General features: G+C 45.3%; 1 protein-coding gene across 1 annotated transcript; it reads left to right on the top strand.

Annotated features, from left to right (window-relative positions):
• The first annotated feature begins 8,094 nt into the window (after positions 1 to 8,094).
• DISP2 (dispatched homolog 2 (Drosophila)) lies at positions 8,095 to 19,583 on the top strand. The gene is made up of 7 exons (XM_009577582.1): positions 8,095 to 8,114; positions 10,552 to 10,581; positions 12,699 to 12,822; positions 13,798 to 13,913; positions 14,376 to 14,494; positions 15,455 to 15,552; positions 16,164 to 19,583. The coding sequence occupies exons 2-7, from the start codon at positions 10,571 to 10,573 to the stop codon at positions 19,581 to 19,583; spliced, it is 3,888 nt and encodes a 1,295-aa protein (XP_009575877.1). The 5' UTR covers positions 8,095 to 8,114; positions 10,552 to 10,570.
• Positions 19,584 to 21,003: the final 1,420 nt, after the last annotated feature.

Raw genomic sequence — 21,003 nt, 5'->3', positions numbered from 1 at the left:
GGTGCGGAGCTGGGCACGGCCCCCCGGCCCCACCGAGGTGTGTCCCGTCCTCCCAGAGAGAGCAGGCAAAGCCCCTCGCTGCCGGCCGAACTGCCCACCCCTCGGTTTGGGGGTCGGGAGATCCGTGCTGCCCGGCCGGTTCCCACAAGGGGCCAGGCACACCATGCGGAGCCAGCTGTGTCGGTGGGTGCCTGCCCGGCTTGGCCTCCCTGGCAGGTTTTTATCCTGCAGCATGGTGAGCTCTCCCTTCTGCAGCTATTGTTGGTGAAGCTCAGCATGTTTCAGACAGAGTCCTCGTTGTGCTAGGCTATGGGCAAGCACGGTTTTCGCTCCGAAGATCTCTTCTATAAAACCCTGCAGCCCTCATCTTCTCCCCCCTGCACCATATGCTCCCTTACCTGGTGCCTTAAACCAGGTTGGCAGCCACAATCATTGTCATTTTCTGGAAACGTCAACAAGCCCATAATCATGGGCAAGGAGCCATCCCCAAATTTGCAAGCACATTCCCAATTGCTATACCGAAGGCAACGGATCTTCTGAGCTCTTCAGATTCTGTTTGACCAGAGCACGCCCTGAGGTCAACAGCACACAAATTCCTTCTGAAAACCAAAGAGTTTCACTTCTGTCTGACACAGGATATTCATGCTGAGACATCCCCAACCTGCCTGGGGGAACCAACAGGGCAGTCACTTCTCTTTAGACAGCTCTGAAGATCTCAGCCAGAGGCTGGTGTGCTTTTGGGTCTCGGTGCTCGCTGAGTGACTGTTACACAATCCAGCACTGTTTTAAATCTTGGGCATTCGATGGGGTCAGAGCTATCACTGAAGCCCTGTGAGCTTTGCTTGCCTGAGTAATCCTTGCTCATTCCAACAGGTCTTTTGAAATGAATGCTGCAGCCTGTAAGAGTTAAGTTATAGAGATGAGTGAAGCCATCTGAAACAGGTGTATTTTGAATTTCACTCATGCTGCTCACTCAGGAACTAAAATTTATGGCAATAAAGTACAAGAAGATAGCTCTCTCACTCCTGAGCATGCGTATACATAAATGCTTCTTTACGCAAGGCTCTTCATATAGCCCGTAAAGGGTTAGCTCTGTAGTCCCCATCCTCTGCTCCTCGCCAATGCTCTTTATCATCAATGCTCAACTCACCATCAGAAAAATACAGATGTTTGAAAACACTATCTTCCATCTGGCCTCTTTCAGACTGGGATAGCAAGGTGGTGTTTTCTTTTCCTTTCCCTTTTCATTTTGTTTCTTTTTTCTTCAAAACAAGGCTTAGCAAACATGATTTTACAGCACATTTTACACTGCCATTGTAGATAGAGCAAACCGCATCCCGTCCTATTCTGGCACTGAAGACTGGGTGGGGATCTTGAGCCCTTTGTGTCTGGTTGTCTCCCATCACACATACCTGTACCCACAGCAGCAGTAGCTGCCTGAGGTAAAGGTAAGGCTGTTCAGACGAGTCAATGGAAAGGATAATAAAACTAAACTTTTCTTGGCAGACTACGTGGGAAGCAGAGTTTTGCAGTCTCATTAATTTTTCATGATGATTTACCATACTCAGGAGTCTCATTAAGAAAAAGATTGTAGGTCTTCTCAAGGATACGCACTAAGCGTGAAAAGCAAAACAAATACAACTACACAGAAATTCTTTAGTGCAGGAGAGTTTGACCCAGCCTAAGGAGGAGATGAATTGCTCAGGAGGTGCCTGTCTCTCCCTGTCAGCTAAACGGGGGAGCCAGAAAATGAGGTGAGAGTGAAACGCAATGAACCCTTCCCCGATCTCTGGAAAAGGGCACTCTTATCTCCTTAGAAAACACAAGCAAAGAAGCTCTTTTTTCTCGAGAGCTCCACTGCTGTTTTGCTGGTGATATGTTCAAAGAGAAAACCTCTATTTAAATTCCATTATAAAAACCCATTCTTAAAGAGTCATTTATAGCTCTCAAAGAAAAAGCCATTAATCTAGATGGAAGCTGACCTATAGCACACGGTTTTAATTCAGAAATAATTTTTTTTTTCACTTGGGAAAGCTTGTACAGCTGATATACAAGCAAAACCTTGCTAGAGTAAGAAAAAAAGGGAAAGAAAATAAAACTAGCTTCTTTTTTTTATGAAAGAAATTTTGCAGTGCTTAATGTCTAGTTAAGCAAAGGTTCCTGGGTAAAAAGGGCTCTGATTGTACTCAAGATACAGACTCTTGCCCTTTCTCTCACTTGTTTTTATTCCCCCTTGAGATTCTTCTGTCAACAGGAGAAGTTGTAGTTTGACTCATGCATCAGACAGCTCCATTCACTTGGTAGGTGTTTCCCATCTTTCATATGCAAAGTGCTGCTTTCCTGATCCTCTCCTTAGTATGCAAAGGGTGAGATAATCTTTCAATTAAAAAAAAAGAAGTGCTTATAGAAATGGTCTTGGGGATGAGGGTGGAATTAGGCAGACCAATAAAGAAGCCATTCCTTCAAAACACTGAATATTTTTGGCCCGTTTCTCCTCCCTCAGAGACGCAAACACTCTCCCGCTGTGTGGCTCAGAGGGAAGCAAGACCAGAGACGTGCCAAAGAAATGGAGTGGCGGAGGAAAGGGAAGGTGACCATATGCTGTCATTTCCCTGCCCCGCAAACCTTCCCCCACCTGAGCTCAGCTCCGTGTGCTGGCAGAGTGAAGCCGCCCCGAGGGGAAGGAGTTGGGGGCAGGCAGCCAACATGGCATGCTTCCAGCAAACCCTTTTGCTGGGGCTTTGATGCTCAGGCTGGTGGGGAGGTGGACAGCTAAAGCCATGTCCTGCTGACATCTTCTGCGGGGCAGTGTCTGAGCTTCATAGCAGGACGCTGGTCTCTGCGGGGAGGGATATAGCCCACTCGTAGCATTCAGCCCTTGGCTCCTGCCACAGGCTCTGCAGTGCCTACCGCTGCTCCGCACCGCAGCAGAGGTGGAATGGCAGAAAGCTGTTTCCATAGAAATCTTGACCTTATCTTGCCTGTTTTCTTGTGGGAAGAAGCTTCTGTCCTTTTGCTGGTTCCCCCACATGAAGTAGGCTGCCTATGCCCTGGTACTTGTCTCAGAAAAGCACTGCTGCACTCAAAGTGACTCGGGCAGTTTCATAGATTGGATTATTATACTGTCTAGACATCTCAGGGGAAGGGATGGGGAAGCAAATAGCGTGAGAAACGCAATTCATTGCCGTGGGTAACAGGAGCAGTTAACTCCAGTCTGTCCCTTGCCCTAAACCTCCTCGTCCTCTCTTTTCCCAGCATCTCTTTGCTTGCATCCAGCTGAGCTTGAAGAAGAAAATGGAGGCTGTCAGGCTGCCTCTGTAGGCTTTTCTGTGGCTGAGAGACCACTTCTGCCCACTCAGTCCCAAAGATGTCAAATATCTGACACCGCCCAGACTGGGAATGAATGTTAAAAAAAATATTTCTTTTCCCCTGATGTTAGTCTTCGTTAGTGTCAGCATGTCAAGCAGAGTCCAGTGCGGTGCTCTGCCCACCTCTTCTCCTGCCTGACAATAAACAGATATCAGAAACTCCTCCACAACCATTTTTCTAGCATAGTTCAGGGTCCTACGGGCCCAGAAAAGTAATAGTGAGACGGCTGCAGTCAAACAAGGACCAGGCTACATCTCTGGTGCAGACCTCAGCATATCAAACGTTAAGCCCGCCAGCACTATGGCTAATTGGGAGTGTAGCAGGTGAAGACTTGAATTCTGCAGAACTGCCAGCAGTGATTATCCCAACCAATCATTACTTGCGAGCTCCAGGTTTCCCTGGAGATTTTGGATAACCAAGGTCACATCGTCATGGAGTTGGAGAGAGATGAGCATAACGCAACTCATATCTAGAGGGTGACTGACAGAACTGTAATTGCTTAGTCTGAAAAGGAGATAATGAAGAAGAGCCACAAGTGAATGATTTGAACTAGCCAAAGTTATTCTAAAATATGAAGTCACAGAGCAGGCAGGGGATTGAGTTAAGAGACAACATGCAGGGGAAGAACAGATCTTGACAGTATTTTGCAGCAAAGATGGTAAAGAAGAAGAATGGGATTTCATGTGAAATATTAGAATCAAATATATTAACGTATGTGCATAAAAACTGGAGGCAATCTGCGATATCCAAGAGTTTGTCATCTGCTTTCCCCACCAGGAGGTTTTGTAGCTGAGGGGTTTTTGGAAGAGAAATTTTTCATCGCATGCTTCCTGCATCTCCCTGACCATCTTCAAAGTGTATTTTTTGAAAGCCTTTTTGTTCTGTTCAGTGTTACATATTCACCATCACATGAGGCAGACGTGGCGGTACAGCCATCAGACTAATTTAGTTATGAAAAGCCTCTGGCCCCCAACTCCTATGCAGATCCAGCAGTTTAAATGAAAAAGAATGTTGTTTTTGCTTTGAAAAAAAAGAACACAAATATTGTACAGGTGTGGGAATACCAAAAGCACAAGTTGTCAGTGCAGCAGTGTCCCTGTGAATTATTATGCATTGTAGGAAACCATCACCTATTTAAAGTGTACAAAAATTAGGAAAAACAATAGGATCAAGGTAGAGGGAAAATAGTAACTGAGAGGCATTCAAAAGGGAGCGAGAAAAGGTCTAGACCTTGCCAAAGCATAACACTACCACAATCCCAGCTCTCTGATGAAAATTCCCTGACCCAGGACTACCAGTATGAAACTACAAACCCCAGATAAGACGCACCTGCACTTTAGTCACTGGACACCTGGGAAGAGTGAGAGGAATTACACTTTAAGCTTGAGAGAGTGGATTGAAGGACTCTCCAGGTCAGCTCTCCCAAACAAACTCTGCCCCTGCAGCTCACGAGAGCTGTAGGGGATGTGGTGGCTAGTATCTCCCAGTCAGGTTGGTTCTATAATTAGTATAGATGGGCAATGACTAATTAAAGATGTCATTTTATATGTTGACTACCACAGATGGTAATCTTTCTTTTGCCTGTCTGCAGTGCACCTGCCCTGTGCTGCAGCAGTACAGCTGAACCTGAATCCCTCCCAGTGCAGGGATGACTCTGATGAGGTTGTGACAAGTCCAGACAAGACCTTAGATTACATCTCATGAACAGCTTTGCTGGCATTTGATTTATAATCTCATGTATTGCATTCATATACACCAATGACAAATTTGTAGTCTTCTGTTGTAAACTACCTTTATATAGAGGTATAACACAAATCACACGCTTCAGGGTCTGGTAATCCTGCCACTAATCCATCTGTGACAGGACAGCAAGGACTTCATGCAATGTGGTTGATAATGTTTCTTTTGACAAATTCTGTGGGTGAATGGGATATCACTGTCACAACCCGTTCAGGAGCTCCTGCTTCGGCCAACAGCACTCCCTCTTGCTATGTTGAACTAGCTCAAGTCTTACTAGTACTTTGGGTTGTAGAGCAGAGACAACCAAGCGCTGGAACTGTTGGGAGCTTATCTCAATGAGGTGTGCACACATCTGTCTGCTGGTTTTCTGGTACCTGCTTCAGAGCAAACTTTGACTTCTTTCAGCCACTTTGTATATCTATTGTCATAGGAAACATTAATGGCCTCATAGATGCTGTCTGACGTTGCTCTCTTTGGGTGTATGACCTCTTCCAAGGATGCAAAGAAGCTCACTTACACAGACACTGGTATTTGCAGACTATTTTAATATCATTTTGCTATTTCTTCTCTCCTTCCTTGGCCACTTCCAAAAAATATTCAGCAAAGGAATTTGATGACCCAAAATAAAATCCCCCATGTAGTTCCCCCCCTTCCTGCATGGCCTGAGCTTCAGAAAATCTGCATTTGAACGTCAGTAATTGCTTCTGTGTCATTGTAATGAGGACCCATGAACATGCCATCCGTGTCTGTAACTATGCTGCAGCTGTCTTCTGGCTTAAAAACTAAAATTAGCATTGGATGGTGTCTAATCAGTCGAGATTTCTTTGTTACTAGTCCCTGGACTGGTACACTGTGCAAGTAAAGCTGAGTGCGATGTCTGTGCCATGAGTCTCCACACCAGCACTGGTATAACTGCTACCACAAACATTACTCTGTTGTAATGATTTTGATGAAATAAGCCCATTTTGTACAATCATGAAATATATTTTCTCAGTATTGATAAACTCAGTTGATGTTGGAAAGTATATAGCACAAGCTGCCAAGGCCAATATGTCCTTCTTTCTGGAAAAAGTATAAATTTTCAAGCAATACTGAGCTAATAGTATTCTTCAAATCCCTTTTGTCATTGATATTATCATGTCATTTAACTTTGGGTGCAATTCCAGAGACTTGTAATTGCTAAAATTCTGTCTTTTTCCATGGCTGTCTGAAAAAGAAATGAGGGGGACTCTGCAAATTTTCGAAAATATTCCCTTCTCAAACATTTTGCATTCATTTTTTTCCCACATTGCATCAGGTGCCTCAGGCTAAAGTTCATCTCACTGTAGTCTTGCTCCCACACTCATAATTCTTTGATGACTTGAGACACTTTGTGATTTTAGCTGGCCCGAATCATTCATCATACTTAATCCTTGATGCCAGGCGCTAGGGTAAGACACATAAGTCAGCTGTAGACACCATGGCACGTGCTCCAAATTGCACAGTGCTGCTGGAACTCCGACAGCTTGACCAGCTGCATCTCTTGAGACAGCAATTCCTAAGGCATTTTTGGGGTCAGTGTGACCTCAGTCTGTTGTGTGTGAAGGGTTTTTTGGTGTCACACAGACTAACCAGTCCCTCAAAGTATTATTCAACTTTCTCCAAGCTAGCAAAATCCCTCAGGTTCCATAAATCAAGAGCTCTAAGAATGGAATAATTTTTTAAATTCCTTGGAGAGAAGACAGCATATCCTGCAGAGACCTCATTACTTGGGAAATTAAGTCTGCAAATGTCTTGTCTCAGTAAATTGAGCAGTCAGAGGAAAGTCAAGCTTTAAGAGATCTTGAGAGATCCTAGTCCATCCCCTTCCTGCATACTGAGACCAATAATATCTGTTGCTGACATCCTCAGGAGATGCATGTCTAAAATGATCCTGAAGAGCCCAGTGGAGAGTCTGCAGGACATGGGAGCCATTAGGCCATGTGCCAGGCTGGAGGCTGAAGCCCCTTTTACACCGTCACAGCCATGAGGTTCACTGTTCATTTTTTTTAGTGCCAGGGATGATTCATTCTCCTACTATCCCAGCGTGGAGCAGAGCCAGTCCTTCTGCAGAGCAATCAAACAAATTCATCTTCCCAAGAAGCACAGCTAACTGTCTTCTTCACATGCAGTCTCCTTTGTTTTCCGTTTCCCCAGATCTCTGTAGTCACTCTGTGGTCCTGAGTTAGGACCCTGCCGTTATCACCAGCCAGTGTGTTCTGCCCCCTTCACAGTGAAATATCTTGGAGAATTGTTTGAGGGGATGTTACCCAATTTTTCAAGATTTTGGAGCAACATGCACAAAGATGTCATGGATTCTCCATCAGCTGGAATACCTGACTGAGTCACGGATGTCTTTATAAAAAACATAATCCAGCTCAGCCCTGAGTCTGGCTCTTGGTACAGCAAAGAGTGGGTGAGGTTTTACATCTTGTGTTATGTGGGAGGCCTGTGAGAGTCTCCAGTTTGCAGGACGTGATTCCCCTGTGTAGCCTTTCTACTGCTTTGCTGTCCTACCATACCTGTAATTTTTCTCACAGAGAAAAACAAAATGCAGGACCTTGCCAGACCTGTCTCGCCATGCCAGAGATCGGGAACACCGAGCCCAGCTACAGCGGCACTTCCTGGGAAAGAATCTGCCCAGTCCATCACTGCCCCATTCCTGCATCCCCCAGGCTGGGGGGAGACCGCCTGCCCTCCTCCAGCCACACACTTGGGCCAGTCTCCACCCAGTCCAACGGCCAGGTGCCATCGAGCTCCCAGGACTCGCAGCAGCATCACCTGTATTACCCCTGCAACCAGCAGGAGCCCCGAGGCAGCTATGGCCTGCCCCCGCTCCCTGGGCACGGCGAGAGGCCCATGTTGTGTTCACACCTTTCCAGCGGTGATCCCATGCCATCTTCCCACCACGAGGCCTCGGAAACCCCCTGGAAACAGTGGTCCCCCAGGCAGCGACGGCCGGTGCAGCATCACATTGTAACAGTCAGGTAAGAGGCACATGGAGAGCGGCTCAGGGGCTTTCAGAAAGCATCTCCTGAACTTTGAGGTGGGAAGCGAGACGGGATGAGAAGGGTCTGAGTAGGGATGCACGAAATGCGGTTTTGCTCTTCAGTTTGGGACAGCAGCTGCCCCAAAATGCACGGAGGGATCCAGTCTGCTCTCTCCATCTCTGTGGAAAGTGTACAGAGACCTGCCATGCCCACACCGGGGAGAGGCAGGATTTGCTTCTCAAGATGACTCATTGGATAAAGCCAAGGCCACTCAGTTGCTCCAAGATCTTGCAGCTCTGATTATGCCCATTGTCTGTGATCTTTGCATTTTCTCCTTTTGCACTGCAAGACATCCAGCAGCTAATCCTTTATCTTGGCAGAGTTTCTCAGTGATAAGAGCAGAGTTAATCTCATTTTCTGCCCCCACCGAAGCTGATGCCTGCGCTGGAAGGGAGGGGCAGCAGAGGGTAAGCACTGGCTGCAGCTGAGCGGTGAGAAATATGGAAGTGGTGAACATTATTTGGTTTTCCAGGTTGGGCAGCAACAAGGGTGTAAATTCTGTATTGTCCATGACAGAATCAGGCAAACTCCATTTGTGTGCAGAGCACCCCAGTGACTTGCTTGGGTGGTGGTTCTTTCTTGGGCAGTGCTGTAATGGTGCATACAGGATGGGCTTCCCCAACAGCCTGAGCTACAACCTCTGCACCTTCCAGCCAGCATCATCCATCCTTGCTGCGTGTGCCTTTTGGAGTCCACTCTAAAGGGTGGCACTAAAGACCATGATCCCTTTGCTACCACTGCAGTAGCCACCAAAGTCTGATAAAAGATGGCACAGGATTCCTTCCTTGCCTTTGTACAGCAGTGCAAGGTTAGGCACAAAAGCCCTTTATGTCTCATTATCTAGCCATTAACAGAGGATTTAATTTGCTTGTGTTTGCAGTGTAGAGCAATTGCAGTCAGAGGAGTGGAGCCTGGATCCTTTTTAGCTCGCACGCTATCAACAAAATTGTCAACTACGTTCTCCATAACAGGTTATTTAAGTAGGAAACGCAGCTGGATTGCAAATCCTTGGCAGAATGTACAGCACTAGCAGACAGAAAAGTGATAACATAATAATGCTAGAATGGGGTTTTTAATCCAAGCAAATCTGCTTGAGAAGCTATTGTGAGAGAATTAGCACAGGATGGGCGGTGTGCTGCCAGAAAAAGACCTCTCTCTAATAATCTGGTGAGGATTTTTCTTTGCTCCCCTCTCTCTCAAACCCACAGAGCATTAGTGTGATGAGGAAAACACAACATAATTTATTACACGTGCCACTGAGAGCGGACCTTCCATGGGGAACTCTCCTCTGTTGCTTTTTCGTTTCTTCCATTCATAATAACCTGCCAGGGAGGATGAGCTGCAACAGGGTCACCCGTCGGCTGCCCGGCACGGAGCAGGGACCCAGGGCCATCTGCCCCATGCGGATATCGGAGCGCAGCAGGACCTTCTCCCAGTTTAAGCCAAGAGCGAAGGAGGAGGGTGAAGGGAGGAGGGAGCACTCGCTGAGCTGAGCTTGGCATGGCTTCGGAGAGAGGAGGAAGCCATATCTGGGAGCAGTTCGCTGGAAGCTGCATTGCAACCCGAGGCCATGCCGGGCTGGGGCATAATTCGAGGGGACATTTCAGTGGAAACGGAGAGCAGAATGAAAGGTTCTTCAGATATGGTGACCCACTGAAGTGCAGCTTTTCTGTTAAGATGTCGGTGGAAAGCTTGTCCTCAGGGATTCATTAACAAAGGTAACCTTGGATCCCCTGGGGATGGCTTCTTTATTTCATTCCTCAGAGCCCTACAAGTAGGAATGACAAATGCTCCTCTGTGAAGGAAACCCCCGGTAAAATGTTTTGAGCAGCTCCACTGGCCTCTAGTGGAGGTCTCCTTCTGCTCCGCTAGACTGGACAAACGCAGTCTTTGGAAGGGCCCAGGAAACAAATGAGAGTCACCTTTTTGGAAAATCCTTGCCGAGCTGAACAGGAAATAAAAACTATCTATAGGCATTGCTAGCCCAGCTGATGAAATTTAATGAAGAGGTATGCTCTTGTTAAGAAAGAATTTAAAAATTCAGTAGGAAAGCACTTAAAACAGATAGATTTTCATGGATAGAGTTGTGGTGTGGTTTCTATGGGATTACATTACTCATGTCTGTTACTGTCTTAGAGGGGCAAAAATGAGGAGTGACTACATGTCTTCCCATCCTGTTTGGTTAAAATGCCAATGGAGAAGAAAAGACTGTTATTCATTAAACTGATTCATGTAGTGCCAGTACTCTTGCAGCAATGGCTCAGCTTGGTGCTTTACAGCCCCTCTGAAAGGGTTACCTCGCTCATCAACAGCTCAGCACTCTGCTTTGTAGGAAAATAATAAATGAACGCATCTTTTTTTTTTCTGTCTGCAGACATGACAAAGCTTTCAGGATGCCAAAAAGGTATGTTTAATATAAAAAGCTTCCTGTCCTTCTACCCCATTATAATTGTTCTCCTACCCTGCTATTAGGAAATGCAGAGTGTTATCGCTGGTGACATCCCCGGCAGGCCCAGCTTCAGAGGCAAGGTCAGCACTCCCTGCTCAAGGCTTCCCATCCACTGGGAAAAATCTCAATGTGCTTGTGAGATCAATTTAACCTGCATTAATGAACAGCAACACTGTCTTGATAGCTGTTCTTGGGGCAGGTGCCTGGCTCTAATCCATACAATAGCTTTTTATATACATATAATAATCCTATATGTATGTGTGTGTATGTGTATATATAGGATTAATTCAGCTTGGCCCACCAGATAAGCAACCAGGAGGATACCCCATCCATGAAATAAGTTCACCTTTTCAAAAGACAGAGGATTTTTAATATATTTATCAAAACTAAAATAATTTGATTGCTTTCAACTTCTGTTTAAAAGCTGATTTTTGTAAACTATTTTTTCTGGAAGGTTTGGGTAAGTATCTTCCACCACCAGATACTGCAACTGATTCTTTTTTTCTTTTTTTTTTTTTGCCTGGTAATTGGACATGGAATCACCCAAAACAGCCTCCAGAAATTAGGTACTCTAACGCATAAGGGGCAATTTTTGTTCATTTTCATAGCAAAGACTTCACCTATGAAAACAGACTTGATAAGGCAGTCTTAAATTGAAAAAAATACCAGGCCTGACCAAAAGTCATGTGAAAAGCTCTTTGAAGGGCTTGTGATGATTTCTAATTATGAGAAATAGCTGCATTATTTGACTCACTGAAGTTGGAGGCAAGAGGAGCAAAAGAGCAGGCAAGCAGGAACATTACACCTCAAGGCTGATATGCACTAGCACGGCCGCATTAAAGTTCATAAATATTTCACCTCCCCATGAAGCTCAAATTTTTGACAACTATTTTTGAACAAAGAATTTCTTATCTTTCAGAAATACATCAGAATAGAGAAGAAATACCTAGAACCTGCCAAACCAGAGCAGGAACCCATTCCGATATCTTATATCTCAAAAGATGTTTCTGAGGAAGACAAAAATCTTGAGGCAGTAAAACCTGCACTGGTAAAGAATTGTGGGATAGTAACTTTGATAGATCATCCTACAGGAGACACAGTTTGTCCCAAAAGAAAAATAGACCTTGGATGGAAAATTTTAGACCAGCTCTTAAGAACAAAAGTAACCGGCAAGAGTTTTGGCTAGAGTAAACTGCTTCTCTGGAAGGGTTTTGTTTGTACAGAAATGTCATTAAAAATGTGTGTGCCACCATACCACTGATATGTACTTTAGGCATAGCCCTGGCCTGTGGGCTTATATGTGCTCTCCAAACCCTGAAGGAAAACTGGTCTGCTGCATTTGCAGATGCTCTGGCTGTAGGTTCAGCATTTGGTTTTGAGGCTGATATCAGGGTGAGATTCACTCATCCTGCAGATGCAGAAGCCTCTTGTCCACTCCCTGAATGCTGCTGGCCATCCTAACATCGGTTACGCATCAGATTGGTGGTTTCCATCCTTTTTTGCTGTGCAGATGTCCATACATTTCCCAACAGTAAGGCAGGCCCCTACATAGTGAGTGAATTTAGACCAATGAGAATGGACTTGCTTGAGTTAGTTATCTTTAGGGGACCCTTCAGAATAGCCCAAAGACTTCTCAGGGTCCACAGGTTGAAAATCTGCAGGCCAAACTGTTAGGCAGCTACTAGCTTAGATTGCACAATGAGGGAAAAAAAAAGGAAGAAGCTCTTTTTAAATGCAATCTTTTAAGTTAAACATTTAAAGCTTCATTTTGCCCTAGGATGCAAGAGTCTGGTTTTTATTATTTCTGACTGAAAAAGCAGGAAAATGTAGGGAGGCAAAATGTAATTACCCGAGTTAATTAGAATTGCCTGCAAACATCCAGTTGGAGATATAATATGTTCATTAATAGCTGTACTAGAGCCTCTAAGCTTTTCAATAAATAAATGCTCAAACCAGAAAGCCCTAATTCTTTTACTTCTCTTTACTAACACTACGTTGGTTCAACAGCAGGTTTTGTGCTAATAGCAGAAGCGCCTTAACAGCTGCATTTTTTCTTCTCCTGTTGATTCCAGTTATTCTCAAATGATCGCGGAGTGGCCCATAGCCGTCCTGGTGCTGTGTTCAGTGACGGCTGTGGTTTGCACTTTAGCTGGCCTGCTTGTTGGAAATTTGCCTGACTTTTCAGAACCCTTAATGGTAAGTCCCTACAGAGGATACGACAACATGAACATAAGGAAAATCCATGGGCCAACCAGTGGTATATTCTTTCTGCCATATAAAAGGAGCCTTTACTTCCTTGTCTGCAGATAGAGGCAGCGAGGCAGGATAGTAAGTTGAGGAGGACATTAAAGCCACTAGAAAAAACGACCATGTTTATCAGTGATCTGCTGTCCGTAACCCACATCTTCACAGCGTGCAACCAAAGCAAGATTCCTTCAGAATGGACATAACGTGTCAGAGTAACACACAGGATTTGCTGTTTCTTTGACACCACAGAAAGAGCACAGCCTATGCCAGTGGCAGCCTCCAGCCCATCTCTCAGCAATGCCGTGGGCTTGCATTACTGCCCTCACCCTGACGTAGAGACACTGCCAGCACAAACAGGGATTGCTCCTTTTGCTCCCCTTCCACTGCTGGAAGGCTGGGGTTGCCCAAAAGGACCAGCTAGGCTGGGTGGAGATTGGATGGAGGATCTGGTTTTGGCTCCTATAGCCTGTGTGTGAGGCTTTTGAAATGGAGAGACTGCCCCATTCTGAGCACTGCTGGACAGGGTTCTGTTTTCCATGCAGGATGCCTCATTTTCTAAAGTCATCCCTGTCTCTCGTTAATGGAAGAATCCTGAGAAAATAAGAATAGACTAGAGTTTGTCCAGGAAGAGGAAAATTAATCCCATTTCTGTAACGTGACTATTTTACTTGAAGAGGAGGAGAAGAGTCTTATGAGGTCAGGGAGAGAGAACTGTAGCCATCCTTGCCCAGAAAGGAAAGGAAAGGAGAAATATTTTTTTCTGTCAGCTCTGGGGTGCAGTATTTCCAGAGAAAATTCAATTTGTGTATCTCTCTAAGATGCAGTAATAATCTCATGTAGTTTCTGTGTCTAGGAGGAGGATTAAGGAAAGCTAAGCTGAACTAAAATGCAAGCTGATGACAAAACCCTTTTGCTTGGCTGCAGGGTTTTGAGCCACGAGATACTGACATTGGCAGAAAGCTCATTGTGTGGAGGAATGTAGAGAGCCATACAGGCTACAAGAAGACCTTTTCCCTTTCTCCCTATGCCGAGAAGAAAAGGTATTTGAGTTTGGTTTGGGGGGTTTGAGGAAGATGTTGGCTGTAAAGTTATAGATTCAATGTTCCATTGTGAATTACAACATATATTCTACGCTTAAAAGTGACCAAGGCACTGGAGAGTTTAGTCTGTTTGCCCGCAATGGACTTGGGCTCCCTATTCTGGAAACCAGGAATTAGGCTCTAAACTCTCCATGCCTTTACTTCACTGTTTACCTTTAAGAGACTGCAGAGGCGACTCAGCATGTCTGCACAAGGGGATGAAGTTTCTCACTTAGTCTCATGCAGTTCCCTATAAAGGGGCACAGTCAACCCAACATCGAAAAGCTCCCATCCAAGCAATGCTCTTTCAAGACTACGATGACTCTTCTTGCTGCAGCGGTGTTAATGTGTGGCACCAGAGCCTTGTCAGTAACTCATAGCCAGATGATCTCTAGTTACACAAATAATCTGATCTCTTGCTAGCTATGATGACATTGGCATCAGCAGAGGACAGAAGGCTGCTCAGGGAGAACAAGAAGCAAGGACACGCAGAATGGTGGAACAAATCTACGGAGCAGATGGTTTCTTTTGTGGCCCCCCAGGTGAGTGAAATCTTCATGGGGTAGTAAGTATTACACACCCAGAACTCAACAGCATACAGAATTCTCAAAGTGTTTTAGGACACAGGGAAATGTTCTGAAAGTGCTCTGAGAAAGCAGTGTGTACAATACCACCCTGTGAAACCTAAGCCATCTTTTGGATAGTGATCTTCCAGCACTTCATAACTGAGTGGTTAGAAAAAGCTTGTTCTGAAATTCTGGAGAAGAGCTGTTTCTCCTTAACTTTCTGCCATACTTCTTTTTCCCTTTTAGAATATGCCTTAAAAGCACCAGTAAGAGGACTAATATTTTCACCATTTACCCATATCAAAAGTGAATACTCTGAAAAAATGGCGTATGCCCCACTCCCTCTCTGTTCCCATTCCCTCTCTGTTCCTTCTTTTCTTCTTGAAAAATGTAAGCAGCAGTAAAAACTGGAAAGAAAAAAGAGGAAAACTCCCAAAGAGGAAGACACCCAAAATTTGTCCCAAAATGGACACTAGTTAAGTAGAATAAAGAGGAACAGCACGCAGATATTTTTACTCCCTTCCCTGCCTCTACTCCACCTCTGAAACCAGTTAAACACCAAGCCCTTAGGTCCTTGGGAGTTTCTGGCTGAACTCGAGCCCCTCGCTTTGTAACAGGGGTGCAGAACCAGATGCCAACGCTCACTAAAAGCATGCTGACAGCATGGAGAGCGTATTTTGAAAATGCCCCAACGCTGCTCTCCTGCTGCTGACAGATGGGCGAGGAGCAGAGGTCAGATCACACCACGCAGATGCTACCACTCACTACAAGCTACTGTCTCTGTGACCTGCTTCCCCTCAGGGAGTCCTCCGTAGCAGTCGTATAGACAGCAATTTTTTTTTTTTTTCTTCTATGCACAAAGAGTCTACTCCAAACAGCCTGGCTGATCCATCTTCATTACCTAAACTTTTTTTTTTTCCTTCTTCTTTATTTCAGAAAAGAGCTATTCCCAGCTGGTATTTATGTCCACAACTGCTGGGAGCTTATGGAACTTGCAAGCTATTCAGTCCATGTGTCAAATTGAACAAGACAAGGTTAGTAATGTCAGGAAGAACATATATACATGCTGTCTCTTTTCCAACTGCCGTAATCTTTAATCTCTAGCTGAAAGGAAGCCAGACAAAAATAACGTAAGCTACAGAACAGGTTTCAGCCTAGAGGACTCCAAAGCATTTTACCTACTTAGCAATACAGGATGATTCCACCTGTCACTGAAGCGCAGCTGAATAAACAAGAATAAACGGACACTGAACAAGAGCTTGGTCCAGAAGCCAAAGGTGTCCATCAGAAGCGGCTGAGAATTTTGGGCAGCAGAACCTAATTACTGAAATGGAGCTATCATCTGGGAGACTGTGACAGCAAGTTTTGCAAGTGGGAACTTTAATTCGATTAGCTGTGTTTGCCATAGGATCCAAATTTTCAAATCAGAGGTTGTAAAATATAAATAATGGACAGCGTTTAATTTTTGCAAAAGGCTACCATGTTTCAATAGCTTTAGTATTTGCAGTTTGTCACTGGGACGATGGCAAGCCATGGGTAGTACACCTGGAGGGGGGGATTACACAAGGAGCGGGGAACACTATGGGGCTACAAGATGAAGTGTGCAGAGAGGGTCTGACATGATGCTCCCTCGTCTGTTTTTCAGATACGTTCACATGTTCATTTTAGGGACCTCTGCCAACGTACTGAAGCCAACGAATGCTGCCCAAGCTGGTCTCTGGGGAACTACATTGCTGTCCTGTACAACAGGTCTTCGTGTTTGGAGATAACCCAAGGAGACATCTCCCATACTCTGGCCCTCCTTCGTGCCTGTGCTCCGGACTACCACAAAGGCATCCTCACTCCGTCTTGCATAGGTCCTGAGACTGTGAGGCAGAAACACTCTCAGTGTGCCAAAGTCCCAGAAAAATGTACCCGCTTCAATGCCATTTACCAGCTTCTTCACTTCTTGGTTGACAGAGACTTTCTTAGTCCCCAGACGATGGAGTACCAAGTCCCATCTCTCAAATACAGCCTGCTGTTTTTGCCTACAAGGAAAGGTGCATCTATGATGGGGATCTACTTAGACAATCTTGAATCCTGGGATCTGTTTGATAACTATACATCTATCACTGGAATGGACCTGGGCCTTAAACAGAAACTATTCCAGCACTATCTTTTACTGGATACTAAGTATCCAGTCCTGGCAATATTAGCTATTTTTCTAAGCATTTCTTTTTATTTACGCTCAGTCTTTATTACCTTGATGGTCCTGCTCGCTGTTGTCAGTTCTTTAATGATCTCCTACTTCTTGTACAAGGTGGCCTTCAGATTCACCTATTTCCCTTTTGTAAACCTGACAGCAGTCGTCATTCTCAGCAGCATCTGTGCCAACCACACCTTTGTCTTCTTCGACCTCTGGAACTTCAGCAAGAACCAGAACCCTTCCGCTGGGCTTTCTCAGTGGGTGAGTCAAACCATGCACCATTTTGCGTATCTCACGCTGGCATCTTGCTTCACAACGAGTGCTGCCTTCTATGCCAGCTACATTAGCAATATAGTAGCCATCCGCTGCTTTGCTATTTACATGGGCACCTCTGTGCTGGTGAATCTGGTATTCATGATGACTTGGCTTCCTTCTTCGGCTGTGCTGTATGAGCGCTACATAGCAACGACTTGCATTTACAAGCCAGAAGACTACTGGAACAACACCAGCCACAAGAGAGTCGCTCTCTCCCTCCATTACATTCTCAGGGGTCTCCAGAACACGCTGTCTGAAACCTCCAAGCTGCTATTTGAAAAGCTTCTGCCTTGTGGGGTCATCAAGTTTCGGTACATCTGGATCTGCTGGTTTGCTGCCTTAGCCATAGGAGGTGCCTACATTTCCTGTTCCAACCCAAAACTCAAACTCCCAACACTCGAGACGTCGTCTGTCCAGGTGTTTAGACTGAGCCACCCCTTTGAGAGGTACGATTCTGAGTACTGCCACCAGTTCATGTTTGAGAGGCTGGAGCATGGAGAAGGGCAGCGTATGCCTGTCACGATAGTCTGGGGCATTCTGCCCGTGGATAATGGGGACCATTTCAATCCAAAAAGCAATGGCACCCTAGTGACAGATGTCACCTTCACAATCCAAAACCCTGATGCCCAGAAGTGGCTCCTCGAATTCTGCCAAAAAGTGAGGAACAAAACTTTCTATTACCCCGACGCAGAGCAAAAATCTACTGTTTGCTTCATGGAGGAGTTCCTCAGGTGGATGGACAGTCGCCAGTGCTCCCAGCGAGACCACAGCTTCAACCTTTGCTGTAACCAGTTCTCCTTCCCTTATGGAAGCGAAGTCTTCCTACACTGCATCAAAATGATGCTCCTGGAACAAGGCAGGGAAGAAGCAGAAACGTACGATCTGGGCCTCAGGTTTGACGGGGAGGGAAATCTCGCTGCCTTAGTGCTGCAGTTTCAAACTATTTATCACTATAGCTTCAACTACAGCAAAGCCAAACAATTCTACGAGGAAATCAACCTCTGGGTAACAGAGGAAATGAAAACTGCCCCCGTGGGGCTTCAGAATGGATGGTTTACCAGCAAACTAGAGCTATACAACCTCCAGCACAGTCTCAGCACAGAAATGATGGTGGTCATGGGGCTCTCCATAGCCATTTCCTTTGTGGTGCTGCTGCTCACTACCTGGAATGTTCTCCTTAGCGTTTTCTCTGTTACTGCCATCGCAGGCACTGTCCTGGTAACTGTTGGCCTTTTGGTCCTTTTGGAGTGGCAGCTCAACGCAGTGGAGTCTCTCTTCATTTCAGCTGCAGTAGGTCTCTCCGTTGACTTTACCGTCAACTACTGCATCTCCTATCATCTGTGCCCCCACTCTGACCGCCTGAGCAGAGTGGCCTTTTCCCTGAAGCAGATGAGCTGTGCCACGGCCATGGCAGCTTCTGCTCTCTTCTCTGCAGGGGTCATTATGTTGCCTGCGACGGTCCTGGCGTATAGGAAGTTGGGGATATTCATCATGATGATCAAGTGTATCAGCTGTGGGTTTGCCAGCTTCTTCTTCCAGTCACTGTGCTGCTTCTTTGGCCCAGAGAAGAACTGTGGGCAGATCCTTTGGCCTTGTGCCCACACCATGAAAGACTATTCTGATGACTCCGGGCTGAATGGAAGCTTTGCCTGTGGGGGGAGCGAGAAGCAAAATCGATTGCGGAAGGTCCAGGAGTCCAACACTGCAAACGAGCAATATGAGCTCCAGCCCTTATCCAGAAAACTCAGCGACAGTTTTGACAACAGCACTTCCACAAGCAAGCTGTCCAACCGGCCATCAGTGCTCTCTGAAGATGCACAAGTTGAAGACAACAGATGCCCCAGAATAGGAATGCACCCTTCCCTTGAAAGAGAGAGACAGAATCTGCAGGAGGCCCTTGGAGACCAGCAGGTTGGCCTGTGCCAGTGTCCTGCCTTGCAAACTTCCTCTCCGTACAAGCACAGCAGCTCAGGAGCAGAAATTCACAGGGAGAGACTCTGCCGAGACTGTCGATGTCGAAAGTATGGTCCAAAAGCTTGGGATGGCTCTGGGCTGGACCATATCCAGTCGGCTGGCATGAAAGAAGAAGGGCAGCTCAATAAATCACAGTGCTCTAGTGACACTGCCCAGCAGCAGTCGGATTATACCTCAGACAACAGCCATCTCCCTGCTGCTGACATCTACAAAATTCACAGATGCCTTTGTTCTCTTGGCAGCTCTTTTGACATGCTCAACATCTCCAGTGAGACGTCGATTAGTGATTTTGAGCAAGGCCTAAAGCTTGCTGAATCAGCCAGTTCTTGTCCGGATGTCTTAGAGCTGTCTGATTCGTACAGTCAAACAGAGAGAGGTTACTTGAACGGGAAGAGAGATACCCTGCGGCTGGACCTGAGGGAGACTGTCTTTGATATCTCTCCAGCAGCATCACAGCAGAACAGCTCTTCATGGAAAAATCGATTTGGATTAGGGAGTGAAGGTCCGGTTGTGCTACCGAACAGCCAACCAGACATGCCTGATGTTTGGATCAAACGATCTAGCGCACAAAGTTCTGGCTACAACAGTTGAAACCTTGCAGAAAACAGAACTGTACTGCTAGGGAAAGGGGAAGTCAAATCTCCTTGGAACTGTAAATAGCAGTTTTTTCCTCCCACCTCTCCTAGAGCTGAGACTATTTCTTAGTATTTCAGCTGTGCAAATACCTGTGTTTTCACAGAACCAGCAAATCTGATACTAGTGAGAGGTCATGAGATCAATCTTGATGGAATACAAGCCCTTTGACCTTCCAGTGTCTGGTGCCATATTCACAGCTGTACTGCAAAACTTATTGAGTAAACCTGTTTTGTCATTTCCTACAAGGTGATTAGATTTTGTTTTCTTGTCAAGGTCACATAGGAGAGAAATAATGAGGTGAATCTCCCAGGTATTTAACAACAGAGAAAGAGAGCTCATGTAAAAAAAAAAAAAAAAAAATCCAAACCCCAAATCCATAACTATTGGAATTCTAGATATCAAGTGAAGAGTGTGTTGTTAATAAAAAAAGAAAGTCTTTCATTTTCTACTGAATAAGTAACTGCTTTATGTGAAGTCCAGGTTCATAGATCTCATCAAAATAGTTCAGATATTATAAAAAAATCTCATCAAGACTTTACTGATCATGGAGGAGGCTGCAGAATCCAGCCCAAACCTATTTTCAGTAACAATTTCAGTTTCTTTTATGAAAAGAAATTCTAGTACTGCCAAAGATCTTCAGCGTGAGATTTCCCCTTTGAGAGAAGCGTCCCAGTCCCCTCAGTGACTCGGGTGCTTTGTGCGTTGTCTTCATAGCTTGTATCCACTCAAGGCATTCCCTACAAACACGTAACTTTTTAAAATTTGCGTATCTGGTGAATCTTGAACTTTACTTTTGTTTTTTCTCTACCAGAAACAAACAGGAAAACAAACACTTCCTTGCCTTTATCTGTTGAAAAAGAGAAAACATTCTCTATACAAGTCGACATAAAATAAATGCTTATGACAAACTTTCCTAAATCTGAGTGATGCTTCATTTTCACCAAGACCACTGTGGTTCATTTTCTTCATCTTTTAAGTGCCTAATATATTTGCCAATATAACCAGCAAAAGGAAAGTATACACTCCTTCCAACACCCGCAAGCAGTTTTCCCTGCTCTGGGGGAGACAGGCCCCAACTGCCTGGTGTTCCGTAGGAATATGCTCTTTGAAAGCTACTAACACCACCTAAAATATACAACGTGTTTCAGTTTTGTGTTTTCATGGGGCAATTCCCATACGGGTGTCGGGTGGGCATTTTGGCAACCAGAGCTGCCCTCGGGCTGTGAGATAACCCTGACCAAAACCCCCTCTGCACAGGAGCCTTTTTCCATTGCTGCTTGGAGGCAGTTCTCACCCATTTTGAAAACTGTGTTGGAAAATACTGTGAAAACACCTGTCGGGAAACATTTTATACAGATGCCTCCTTTCCCCTTAC

This window comes from Fulmarus glacialis, unplaced genomic scaffold, assembly GCF_000690835.1.
Source record: "Fulmarus glacialis isolate BGI_N327 unplaced genomic scaffold, ASM69083v1 scaffold26215, whole genome shotgun sequence".
Classification (NCBI taxonomy): Eukaryota; Metazoa; Chordata; class Aves; order Procellariiformes; family Procellariidae; genus Fulmarus; species Fulmarus glacialis.
The sequence above is the reverse complement of the archived record's forward strand: the minus strand, read 5'-3'. Positions and strand labels throughout refer to the sequence as shown.

Bases quoted from the DNA above. Each gene is read 5' to 3' on its own strand.
- DISP2 (XM_009577582.1), top strand. The intron at 13,914-14,375 runs GTATTTGAGTTT...ATCTCTTGCTAG, and splicing joins CCCTATGCCGAGAAGAAAAG to CTATGATGACATTGGCATCA. The intron at 15,553-16,163 runs GTTAGTAATGTC...TCTGTTTTTCAG, and splicing joins GTCAAATTGAACAAGACAAG to ATACGTTCACATGTTCATTT.